General features: G+C 44.7%; 1 protein-coding gene across 1 annotated transcript; it reads left to right on the top strand.

Annotated features, from left to right (window-relative positions):
• Positions 1-60: 60 nt before the first annotated feature.
• On the top strand, positions 61-5498 carry LOC139537883 (sorting nexin-18-like). Its single transcript, XM_071339754.1, has 2 exons — positions 61-2029; positions 5187-5498. The coding sequence occupies exons 1-2, from the start codon at positions 553-555 to the stop codon at positions 5423-5425; spliced, it is 1716 nt and encodes a 571-aa protein (XP_071195855.1). The 5' UTR covers positions 61-552; the 3' UTR covers positions 5426-5498.
• Positions 5499-11828: the final 6330 nt, after the last annotated feature.

Consider the following 11828-nt stretch of genomic DNA (forward strand, 5'->3'; position numbering starts at 1 on the left):
AATTGTTAAAGACAGACTCCAGTGGCTTGAAGCTCTGCATGCAGCATGAAAAAAATATTACTATAACATCGTTATAACGATATGGTCTGTTCGTAAAAATATGACATCATTGTAACAATATGGAAACTTGACCAAACGTATTGCTCGCTGCTGTGTTGCCTGCTGAATGCATATCTCAGTGGTTAAATGTAGCCTAGAACTAGCTCCACCCTCGATTATTCAGGATTCTTTCGTCTGCGGACTAGTCCTGTTACGAGCCTTTAGCATCTGGAATAGGACTTTCTCCGTTGTACCTTTTCATGAAGAAAAAGAAGACATTGTTCTTTGACTTTCACGCATGCGATTAGACTACAGAGAATACAAGCGCATGTTTTACAACTTGAAATGTATTTTCGGACGATATTCTACAGCCCAATTGCAAAGGACTAAAACTAAAAAAGAGTTTGGTGCTGAATACAAAGTGATACGGTGGTCCGATGGCTCGCTCGCATGACTAATTAATAGTCTATCAGGACTCGGTCGCGCGCTCCCCTGTTGTTTGTGTTATGAACTATGGCGTTTAGGGCAAGAGCCTTGTACGACTTTAGTTCGGAAAATCTAGGAGAGATATCGATTACTGAGAACGAAGTTGTTACTTTATACAGCGAACAAGACATAGAGGGATGGCTAGAGGGAACAAACAGCAGAGGGGATACTGGTCTTTTTCCAGCCTCATACGTGGAGATTCTCAGAAATGAATCATCTGACATCTCGTCCAACAACAATGGCATGTCGGCGGATCAAGGTCAACCCGACTCCCCATCAAGTGGATATGATTCATCATACTATTCCCAGTCCCACTCTCGTGCTGAGAACATTAAAGATCCGACCCACTCCGCTTATCCTGTGCAAACTCCCCAGCGCCATGGTTACCAGACCAGTCAAGGTAGTGATGATGACTGGGATGATGACTGGGATGACAGCTCTACTGTGGCGGCTGAGCCTGGAACTAAACATGACAATGATAGAACTAGTTCCACAGCATACACAGTGACTACTTCGTTGCCTGGGAGACGTGACAGTGCCCAAGCCAAAAGTTCAGCAACAATAGGTAAAAACCTCAACAGGTTCTCAACCTTTGTGAAATCTGGCGGAGAGGCTTTTGTATTGGGCGAGGCAGCTGCCTTTGTCAAAGATGGGGACAAGATCTGTGTTGTCATGGGGCAGTATGGGCCAGAGTGGGAGGAAGACCCATACCCGTTTGCCTGCTCCATCGATGACCCCACCAAACAGACAAAATTCAAAGGCATGAAGAGTTACATGTCATACAGACTGACTCCGTCCCACACCCAGAGCCAGGTGAATAGAAGATACAAGCACTTTGACTGGCTCTACGCTCGACTTGTGGAACGCTTCCCTGTCATCTCAGTCCCCCATCTGCCTGAGAAACAGGCCACTGGGCGCTTTGAGCAGGACTTTGTCTCCAAACGCAGAAAAGGTTTAATATGGTGGATGAACCACATGACGAGCCACCCTGTCCTGGCTAGATGTGACGTCTTCCAGCACTTCCTCACCTGCCCCAGCACAGACGAGAAGACGTGGAAGATGGGCAAGAGAAAGGCAGAGAAGGATGAGTTGACTGGCGCTAACTTCTTCCTGACCATCTCCACCCCAGCTGTTCCACTGGACCTACAGGAGGTAGAGAACAAGGTCGATGGGTTTAAAGCCTTTACCAAGAAGATGGATGACAACTGCCTAGTGGTGAATGCCACCATCAACGAGTTCGCCCGGAAGCAGATCACCGGCTTTAAGAAAGAGTATCAGAAAGTGGGTCAGTCCTTCAAACTGCTGGGCCAAGCCTTTGAGATGGACCAGCAGTCCTATTCTGTAGGACTGAACCGTGCCATAGCATTCACAGGAGAGGCCTACGAGGCTATAGGAGACTACTTTGCTGAGCAGCCCAGACAGGATTTGGACCCCATATCGGATCTGCTGGACCTGTACAAGGGACACCTGGCCAACTATCCTGATATCATCCATGTTCAGAAAGGTACAGTATGATTATGTCACAGCTGTCTCTGCTCTAGAAATAGAGTCCATAGAATGGTCAAAGACCCTCTAAACGTTGCAATTTGGCTGCACTCTCATAGGCATTCTATTTCTAGGGGTCATGTTATGTTGATGATGAACAAAAGCACATTTTGCCTTGGCTTTCCTGGATATCCCTCGCAGCAAAATGTTTTGTGTTTTGAACATTACTTCAGATCACGTAACATGACACACACATGTTTTGTATTATGTACAACTTTTGTGCATCCTGGCAAAAGTTTGCTTTCACAGTTTTCTCTGTTGAGTAATGCTGAAGAATATGGCCTTGAGGCATGACATTTCATTCTCTGTCCTGAAAGAGAGTTGAGAGTTTTGTCTCACACCCAATGAAGAGAGTGAGATCAGAGGTTTGGACTCTGCTGAAGGAGCCTATAATCACAGCTCAGGGCTCTTAGAGCTAGGTATAGTCTTCAAGGAAACGTGGTTACCAGCAGAACTCTTTAGTTCTCATTTTACTAATGGATGCAACGTTCTCTTATTTGTCACTTTGTAATAGATTTATTAAATAGTAGGCACATCAATATGGGGTGCCGTTTTGTAACATGCCGTGTAGTCCAAGTTCAGTTGTGACATTGAAGGTTATGTTAGCCTACATCGGCATAGAATTAGAAGGAGGAGATTCCAGGGCCTCTTGTCCGGCGTTTCCCTGGGAATATTGGAATGCGGAATAGCCTCAGGATTAAGTGATTTTCCTCTCCAAGGGTGGGGATCTGGGGAGCTGCTGCACAATATTGCCTGGACACATTTCTTCCACTGGCACTGGTGCAGAAGTTCAGCTTATTGGTGCTCTGGCTCTGTGATTGCATGCAAGCGCCGAAAATAACAATGTCCAAGTTAATTTAATATCGTTAGTATATTTATTCTTCCAAGTGTGTGTGTGTATGTGTGTGTGTGTGTGTGTGTGTGTGTGTGTGTGTGTGTGTGTGTGTGTGTGTGTGTGTGTGTGTGTGTGTGTGTGTGTGTGTGTGTGTGTGTGTGTGTGTGTGTGTGTGTGTGTGTGTGCAGGTGTGGGTGTGTGCAGGTGTGGGTGTGTGTGTGTGTGCGCGTGAATGTGTGTGCGCGTGAATGTGTGTGTGTGTGTGTGTGTGTGTGTGTGTGTGTGTGTGTGTGTGTGTGTGTGTGTGTGTGTGTGTGTGCAGGTGTGGGTGTGTGTGTGTGTGTGTGCGCGTGAATGTGTGTGCGCGTGAATGTGTGTGTGTGTGTGTGTGTGTGTGTGTGTGTGTGTGTGTGTGTGTGTGTGTGTGTGTGTGTGTGTGTGTGTGTGTGTGTGTGTGCGCGCGTGTTGATTTAAATTCCCTAGATAAGGCCTGGAGTCTAATGGCTGTAGATAAGGGTATTCACTAAAGCAGCGGAAAAGTCTTTAGGTAAATCTTCCACTTGCACATTCAGAGCTCAAGTACACTATATATACAAAGTATGTGAACACCCCTTCAAATTAGTGGATTCAGCTATTTCAGCCACACCCATTGCTGACAGGTGTATAAAATTGAGCACACGGCCATGCAATCTCCAGAGACAAACATTGGCAGTAGAATGGCCGGGTTAGGTCGTCATTGTAAGTAAGAATTTTCTTCTTAACTGACTTACCTAGTTAAATAAAGGTTACTTTCCAACAAGTCAGTTCATTACATTTCTGCCCTGCTAGAGCTGCCCCGGTCAACTGTAAGTGCTGTTATTGTGAAGTGGGAACATCTAGGAGCAATAACAGCTCAGCCGTAAAGTGGTAGGCCACACAAGCTCACAGAACGGGACCGCCGAGTGCTGAAGTGAGTAAAAATTGTCTGTCTTCGGTTGCAAAACTCACTGCTGAGTTCCAAACTGCCTCTGGAAGCAACGTCAGCCCAATAGCTGTTCATCAGGAGCTTCATGAAATGTGTTTCCATGGCCGAGCAGCCATACACAAGCCTAAGATCACCATGCGCAATGCCAAGCGTTGGGTGGAATGGTGTAAAGCTAGCCGCCATTGAACTCTGGAGCAGTGGAAACACATTCTCTGGAGTGATGAATCACGCTTCACTATCTGGCAGTCCGACAGACGAATCTGGGTTTGGCAGATGCCAGGAGAACGCTACCTGCCCGAATGCATAGTGCCAACTGTGAAGTTGGGTGGAGAAGGAATAATGGTCTGGGGCTGTTTTTCATGGTTCGGGCTAGGCCCCTTAGTTCCAGTGAAGGGAACTCTTAACGCTACAGCATACAATGACATTCTAGACGATTCTGTGCTTCCACCTTAATGGTAAAAATTTGGGGAAGGCCCTTTGCTGTTTCAGCATGAAAATGCCCTGTACACAAAGCAAGGTCCAGAACAGAAATGGTTTCGTCGAGATTGGTGTGGAAGAACTTGACTGGCATGCACAGAGCCCTGACCTCAACCCGATCGAAAACCTTTGGGATGAATTGGAACATGGACTGCGAGCCAGGCGTAATTGCCCAACATCAGTGCCTGAACTTACTAATGCTCTTGTGGCTGAATGGAAGCAAATCCCCGCAACAATGTTCAAAAATCTAGTGGAAAGTCTTCCCAGAAGAGTGGAGGCTGTTATAGCAGCAAAAGGGGGACCAACTCCATATTAAGGCCCATGACTTTGAGATGAGATGTTCCACGAGCAGGTGTCCATATACTTTTGGTCATGTAGTGTATGTGTCCTTCACGGCAACAATTTAATTGTTCATATCTCATTACAACTATTGCTGTTCTTAGCTATTCACTTATAAATAGGTTGTTCAGTGTTTGTGGCCTTCGATAACCATTTAGCCACAGTACTACACAGTGTAATCAGCTGTAAACCAGACAGACTGCTTTGAATTAGACGATTATAACTATGTGTGAGGGGCACCACGGAGCATTGGCTTTAGTCTACTACTATATGGACAGAGAGCTGAGGGAATGAAACCAATGGTCAACTTCTTTCTGAGTCATGTTAAAACTTTTCAAAGGGACAGATTCATGATTCAACCAGAGTTTGCTTGACTAAATATAGTATTTTTCCTTTTCACCATTAATAGGAATAGCTTTGATACCCTTCTCTCGAACCCTTTCCCCACTCATCTTTTCCCCGTTCCATCTCCTTCTTTCTCTCCTCCACCTATCTCCCCAGGTGCCCTTACCAAAGTGAAGGAGTGCCAGAAACAAGAAGGGGAGGGATCAACCATCAACGAGCGTTGTAACATAATTTCCTGCGCCACACTGGCTGAGATCCAGCACTTTCACCGTACGCGCGTACGTGACTTCAAGAGCCAGATGCAACACCACCTCCAGCAGCAGATCAGCTTCTTCCAGAAGATCACTGGGAAGCTAGAAGAGGCACTGCAGAAGTACGACGAGGACATCATATAAGGGCCTGGAGAGATGAGCATGGATACAGAGGGATGAAGAGAGGAGGAGGGGGACTAAGGGAGAGAGGAGGGTGGATACAGAGGGATGAAGAGGGGGGGGGGGGGACTAAGGGAGAGAGAGGAGGGTGGATACAGAGTGATGAAGAGAGGAGGAGGGGGGACTAAGGGAGAGAGAGGAGGGTGGATACAGAGGAATAAGAGAGGAGGGGGCTACAGAGAGAGAGGAGGGTGGATACAGAGGGATGAAGAGAGGGGGAGGGCTAAGGGAGAGAGAGGATGGTGGATACAGAGGGATGAAGAGAGAGGGGGGGACGAAGGGAAAGAGAGGAGGGTGGATACAGAGGGATGAAGAGAGGGGGGGCTAAGGGAGAGAGAGGAGGGTGGATACAGAGGGATGAAGAGAGGGGGGGGGACTAAGGGAGAGAGAGGAGGGTGGATACAGAGGGATGAAGAGAGGAGGGGGCTAAGAGAGAGAGGAGGGTGGATACAGAGGGATGAAGAGAGGGGGAGGGCTAAGAGAGAGAGGAGGGTGGATACAGAGGGATGAAGAGAGGGGGAGGGCTAAGGGAGAGAGAGGAGGGGGGCTAAGGGAGAGAGGAGGGTGGATACAGAGGGATGAAGAGAGGAGGGGGCTAAGAGAGAGAGGAGGGTGGATACAGAGGGATGAAGAGAGGGGGAGGGCTAAGGGAGAGAGAGGATGGTGGATACAGAGGGATGAAGAGAGAGGGGGGGACTAAGGGAGAGAGAGGAGGGTGGATACAGAGGGATGAAGAGAGGGGGGACTAAGGGAGAGAGAGGAGGGTGGATACAGAGGGATGAAGAGAGGGGGGGGACTAAGAGAGAGAGGAGGGTGGATACAGAGGGATGAAGAGAGGAGGGGGGCTACAGAGGGATGAAGAGAGGAGGGAGGGGCTAAGGGAGAGAGAGGAGGGTGGATACAGAGGGATAAAGAGAGGAGGGGGGGACTAAGAGAGAGAGGAGGGTGGATACAGAGGGGTGAAGAGAGGAGGGGGGACTAAGAGAGATAGAGGAGGGTAGATACAGAGGGATGAAGAGAGGAGGGGGGACTAAGGGAGAGAGAGGAGGGTGGATACAGAGAGATGAAGAGAGGAGGAGTTGAGGGAGAAAGAGATTATGTGAACATGGGGTAGAACCATAGGGAGTGTGCTGGTCTTGGCACTGTGCAGTTCTGCAGTATTCCCTATTTCATAATCTGATCAAGACTGGAGCACTGGTTTGGCAAAAAGATCGAGGGACACATTTTGACCTCCCCATCTCAGAGAAGAATTCCCCATTTAAACGGAATATGTTTTATGGTGCGAACTAAAGTAACTAGTAATGTAATTGGTTATGTGTTGTTTTTCCTTGACAAGATTATTCATCCATTCTACAGTTGGAAGTGAGCGGATCTATGCCGGTACTGCACTGACGGATATAAAATAGGAGTGAGAATTATTCCTTCATTGACAGAGAGGGTTGTTGTCTGCAAAACTTGATAACGTAGTCTAGCGTGACAGGATATGTTAATTCATCACTTATACAATTAGTGTCACTTCAAAAATATGTAGAATGATTTCAGTAAGGAAACTGTTTAGAATCGTAATTATATCTGTGAAAACATGTTTAACCTGTTGCATTGAATCCCCCTCATTTGCCTTGTCCTCTGAACAAATATAACGTGATTTCAGTCTCATGGCAAATATGAATGACATGTCCCTTTGTGTGTGTGTGTGTGCATGTGTATCAATGTCTACGTGTGTGTTATCATAGAGAGGGCAACCAAGGGGGGATTGGTATCCTGTTGTAGTTTCTGGACCTCGTTATGTCAAACCTCCTGGAGAGATCTGTGCCAGGAACAAGCTTTAAGATTCTAGAACCCTGGGGGAGAACAGAACACATGATTTTCCATTCCTTCTTATTGTACTCAATAGGGGGGGGGGGGCACGGGGAGATCGGCCAAAATAATACTGAAAATTATGTCTCTGTGGGAATCCCTGATGTCGAAGGACATTGTTGAAAATAAATCTCTCTTCCTACAGTTGTACCGTATGTGTTATATCAGGGGATAGAAGGACCGTTGTTGGTGTTATATGAGGATAGAAGGACCGTTGTTGGTGTTATATGAGGATAGAAGGACCGGTGTTGGTGTTATATCAGGGGATAGAAGGACCGTTGTTGGTGTTATATGAGGATAGAAGAACCGGTGTTGGTGTTATATGAGGATAGAAGGACCGTTGTTGGTGTTATATGAGGATAGAAGGACCGGTGTTGGTGTTATATCAGGGGATAGAAGGACCGTTGTTGGTGTTATATGAGGATAGAAGAACCGGTGTTGGTGTTATATCAGGGGATAGAAGGACCGTTGTTGGTGTTATATGAGGATAGAAGAACCGGTGTTGGTGTTATATCAGGGGATAGAAGGACCGTTGTTGGTGTTATATGAGGATAGAAGAACCGGTGTTGGTGTTATATGGGGATAGAAGAACCGGTGTTGGTGTTATATCAGGGGATAGAAGGACCGTTGTTGGTGTTATATGAGGATAGAAGGACCGTTGTTGGTGTTATATGAGGATAGAAGAACCGGTGTTGGTGTTATATGAGGATAGAAGGACCGGTGTTGGTGTTATATGAGGATAGAAGAACCGGTGTTGGTGTTATATCAGGGGATAGAAGGACCGTTGTTGGTGTTATATGGGGATAGAAGGACCGTTGTTGGTGTTATATGAGGATAGAAGGACCGGTGTTGGTGTTATATGAGGATAGAAGGACCGGTGTTGGTGTTATATGAGGATAGAAGGACCGGTGTTGGTGTTATATGAGGATAGAAGGACCGGTGTTGGTGTTATATGAGGATAGAAGGACCGGTGTTGGTGTTATATGAGGATAGAAGGACCGGTGTTGGTGTTATATGAGGATAGAAGGACCGTTGTTGGTGTTATATGAGGATAGAAGGACCGGTGTTGGTGTTATATGAGGATAGAAGAACCGTTGTTGGTGTTATATGAGGATAGAAGGACCGTTGTTGGTGTTATATGAGGATTGAAGGACCGTTGTTGGTGTTATATGAGGATAGAAGAACCGGTGTTGGTGTTATATGAGGATAGAAGAACCGTTGTTGGTGTTATATGAGGATAGAAGGACCGGTGTTGGTGTTATATGAGGATAGAAGAACCGGTGTTGGTGTTATATGAGGATAGAAGAACCGTTGTTGGTGTTATATGAGGATAGAAGGACCGGTGTTGGTGTTATATGAGGATAGAAGAACCGGTGTTGGTGTTATATCAGGGGATAGAAGGACCGTTGTTGGTGTTATATGAGGATAGAAGGGCCGTTGTTGGTGTTATATGAGGATAGAAGGACCGTTGTTGGTGTTATATGAGGATAGAAGGGCCGTTGTTGGTGTTATATGAGGATTGAAGGACCATTGTTGGTGTTATATGAGGATAGAAGGGCCGTTGTTGGTGTTATATGAGGATTGAAGGACCATTGTTGGTGTTATATGAGGGTTGAAGGACCATTGTTGGTGTTATATGAGGGTTGAAGGACCGGTGTTGGTGTTATATGAGGATAGAAGGACCGTTGTTGGTGTTATATGAGGATAGAAGGACCGTTGTTGGTGTTATATGAGGATAGAAGAACCGGTGTTGGTGTTATATGAGGATAGAAGGACCGGTGTTGGTGTTATATCAGGGGATAGAAGGGCCGTTGTTGGTGTTATATGAGGATTGAAGGACCATTGTTGGTGTTATATGAGGTTTGAAGGATCATTGTTGGTGTTATATGAGGGTTGAAGGACCATTGTTGGTGTTATATGAGGGTTGAAGGACCATTGTTGGTGTTATATGAGGGTTGAAGGATCATTGTTGGTGTTATATGAGGGTTGAAGGACCATTGTTGGTGTTATATGAGGGTTGAAGGACCATTGTTGGTGTTATATAAGGGTTGAAGGACCATTGTTGGTGTCCTTCCAAAACGCACTTGTAATTAAGTTATGTAAGTTATTTGACCAGGTTGACTGGGGTACTGCTAGATGACTTAGCATGCATCACCCTGAACAGACTAATATATGTAGAAGGGACTTTTATTCATCACATGACACAAGGAACAGTGTATAGTCCTATATACACTGAGTATACCAAAGGTTAGGCACATCTCCCTAATATTTAGTTGGCTCACCCATGTCTTAATAATCACAGGAGGTGCACATTATAATTTTGAAGTTAAAGGATAACAGTGATCCAAAGCCTATTCAAGTTTGTCCACACGGAAGTTCACATTCACAAACATTACCTCGGTTAAGTTAGTGAGGATAAGCAGCAGCCAAACAGCCTTTAGTCAGACACTCTTAGCCAGAGCAAAGTTCAAAGCACAGAACGACTTAGTTGATTCCTTTATTACTTATTCCATAGAATTAGGAATTAGAATACTAGAATGGAAATGAACCTTCTTATGACGGTCCAAAGGTCAGCCATGTTTGTCAGGGAGTTGGTCACCCATGGGTTTGCCAATGCTGTGATAAGATATTGCGTGAAACAATGAATGTGAATAATTTACCTGTGCTGTATGTGTGCTAGACAGTTTTAGAGGAATGTTTTTTTTAAATTCAAGGCTACAGAAATTGCGCCGCCATTTCCTGGTTGCAAAAATTCTAAAAGTTTGCCTAATTTCAGATTATGTGTCAAAACAAGCACGTATATAGTAGAGAATCATTGTACCATCTAAACTCCTGTGAAATATAAACATATTATATTTTCAGCTGTTTGAAGCTGGTGTACAAACCTGTAAGGAAAAGACGCATAAAGGAAATTTAAGAACGGGAAGCATAGAAATAGCACACATAGAACATATCTACTTAGACTTGCTTTCAATGAGAATGACTGAACTATAACTACAATTTCTAAGTGAATTTGGTCGGATCACCCAAATAGTTAGATATTGCAGCTTTAATTAACTGCCAATATGCCAACATTCCATTCAAACAATGCAGTCAATCCACAACCAGACACTGGCTGATATCAGTAGATGATAGGACTTAAACAAGTTGTAAATGCAACAAGTACTGATATTGTATCATATAATAACACTCACAGCTTTCCTGGAAAACAACATCTGAGACATTTATGGCCTGTTTACATACATAAGGCTATTTATCCTGAAAATTGGTATAAAACCCAAATAAACTGTTTTTATAATTATATGACAATATTTTAGGTTGACTATAATTCCATTATAGAATTTCTGATACTGTGCATTACATGCCTTACTTCTATTTTCCTGGTTAAGTAAAAGCAGGAAATGCATCACCTATGCCTCTACTGCCATTCATTCTAATTCGACTGGTTTTGGATTTCTCCCTGACCAAGATGGCTGCCATTTTCCCCCATTATGGAACTGTTAGGGTTTATGACATAGCCCCTCTAGTAATTTAATATGATCTCTATTACTCATTTCTACACAGACTGGCTACTCCTCTCTCTCAGAAGGACTGTGCATGTTTGAGATTGACTACATAGCAGTGGGCTGTGCAATGCACCAGAACTTCACAACTCCTGGAAGGGTGTTTCTGAATGTGTATTTCAGAATGCCATAGCAGTCTTCCAAACTGCAAAGGAGGGTCAAAGACACTGTCTCTCAACATACAGAAGGAGAGATTTCTGCTACCATCTCACCCCTGTCTAATTATTAATGAGAGCTGAAATTGGTGTTTATGTGATGTCCACAGACCCCTAAATCTAGACCGTTTTGCAGTGACACCTTTTTTAAGTTACTGTTCCTGTTCACAAAGAACCACATGTCCATTCATCTCTACAACAAAGGAGGCCATTTTATTTCCACTGGCTGGGACTCTGGTGCAGTCTCTCTCTGTGGAAACAGGAAACTTGTTGGAACTTGATTTGAGTCATATTTCTAACTGTCAATAATGGTGACTGATATCTTTTCTTTAAGTAATCGGAAGCATATTGCAATGTTTGTGGAATGTTAGTGATGAATCTGAAGATGTCTTGTTCAGTTGCGTTCACTTTAAGTGAAATCTTACCCTCCCCCTTGTGTGTACCTCACTCTGCCCCAGTCCAGCCCACGCGGGCCTCTGAAGTCTGGTGGAAAAGTGGAGAGTTGAATGGAAGGATATAAAGAAACAAAAGCTGTACTCTAGTCTTTATGGCAACTGAAAAGGTCAGTCCAGACCAACATAGGCTACTCATTTAAGACGATTTACAGTCTGCAATACTGAGCTGGCACAAGTCACTTTCCTGTGTAGGCCTACAGTGCATTAGCTATAAACTCAAGAGTTCTTCAAAAAAACTTAGCCAGCCAACACATGATAAAACATCTACAGTGCCGTGAAAAAGTATTTGCCCCTTTTCTGATTTTCTCTATTTTTAGATCTTCAACCAAAACCGAAT

This window comes from Salvelinus alpinus, chromosome 1 (genome assembly GCF_045679555.1).
Source record: "Salvelinus alpinus chromosome 1, SLU_Salpinus.1, whole genome shotgun sequence".
In the NCBI taxonomy this organism is placed as follows: Eukaryota; Metazoa; Chordata; class Actinopteri; order Salmoniformes; family Salmonidae; genus Salvelinus; species Salvelinus alpinus.

Coding starts and splice junctions, on each gene's coding strand:
- LOC139537883 (XM_071339754.1), top strand. CDS start 553: ATGGCGTTTAGGGCAAGAGCCTTGTACGACTTTAGTTCGGAAAATCTA. Junction 2,030..5,186: donor TATCATCCATGTTCAGAAAG/GTACAGTATGAT, acceptor CTATCTCCCCAG/GTGCCCTTACCAAAGTGAAG.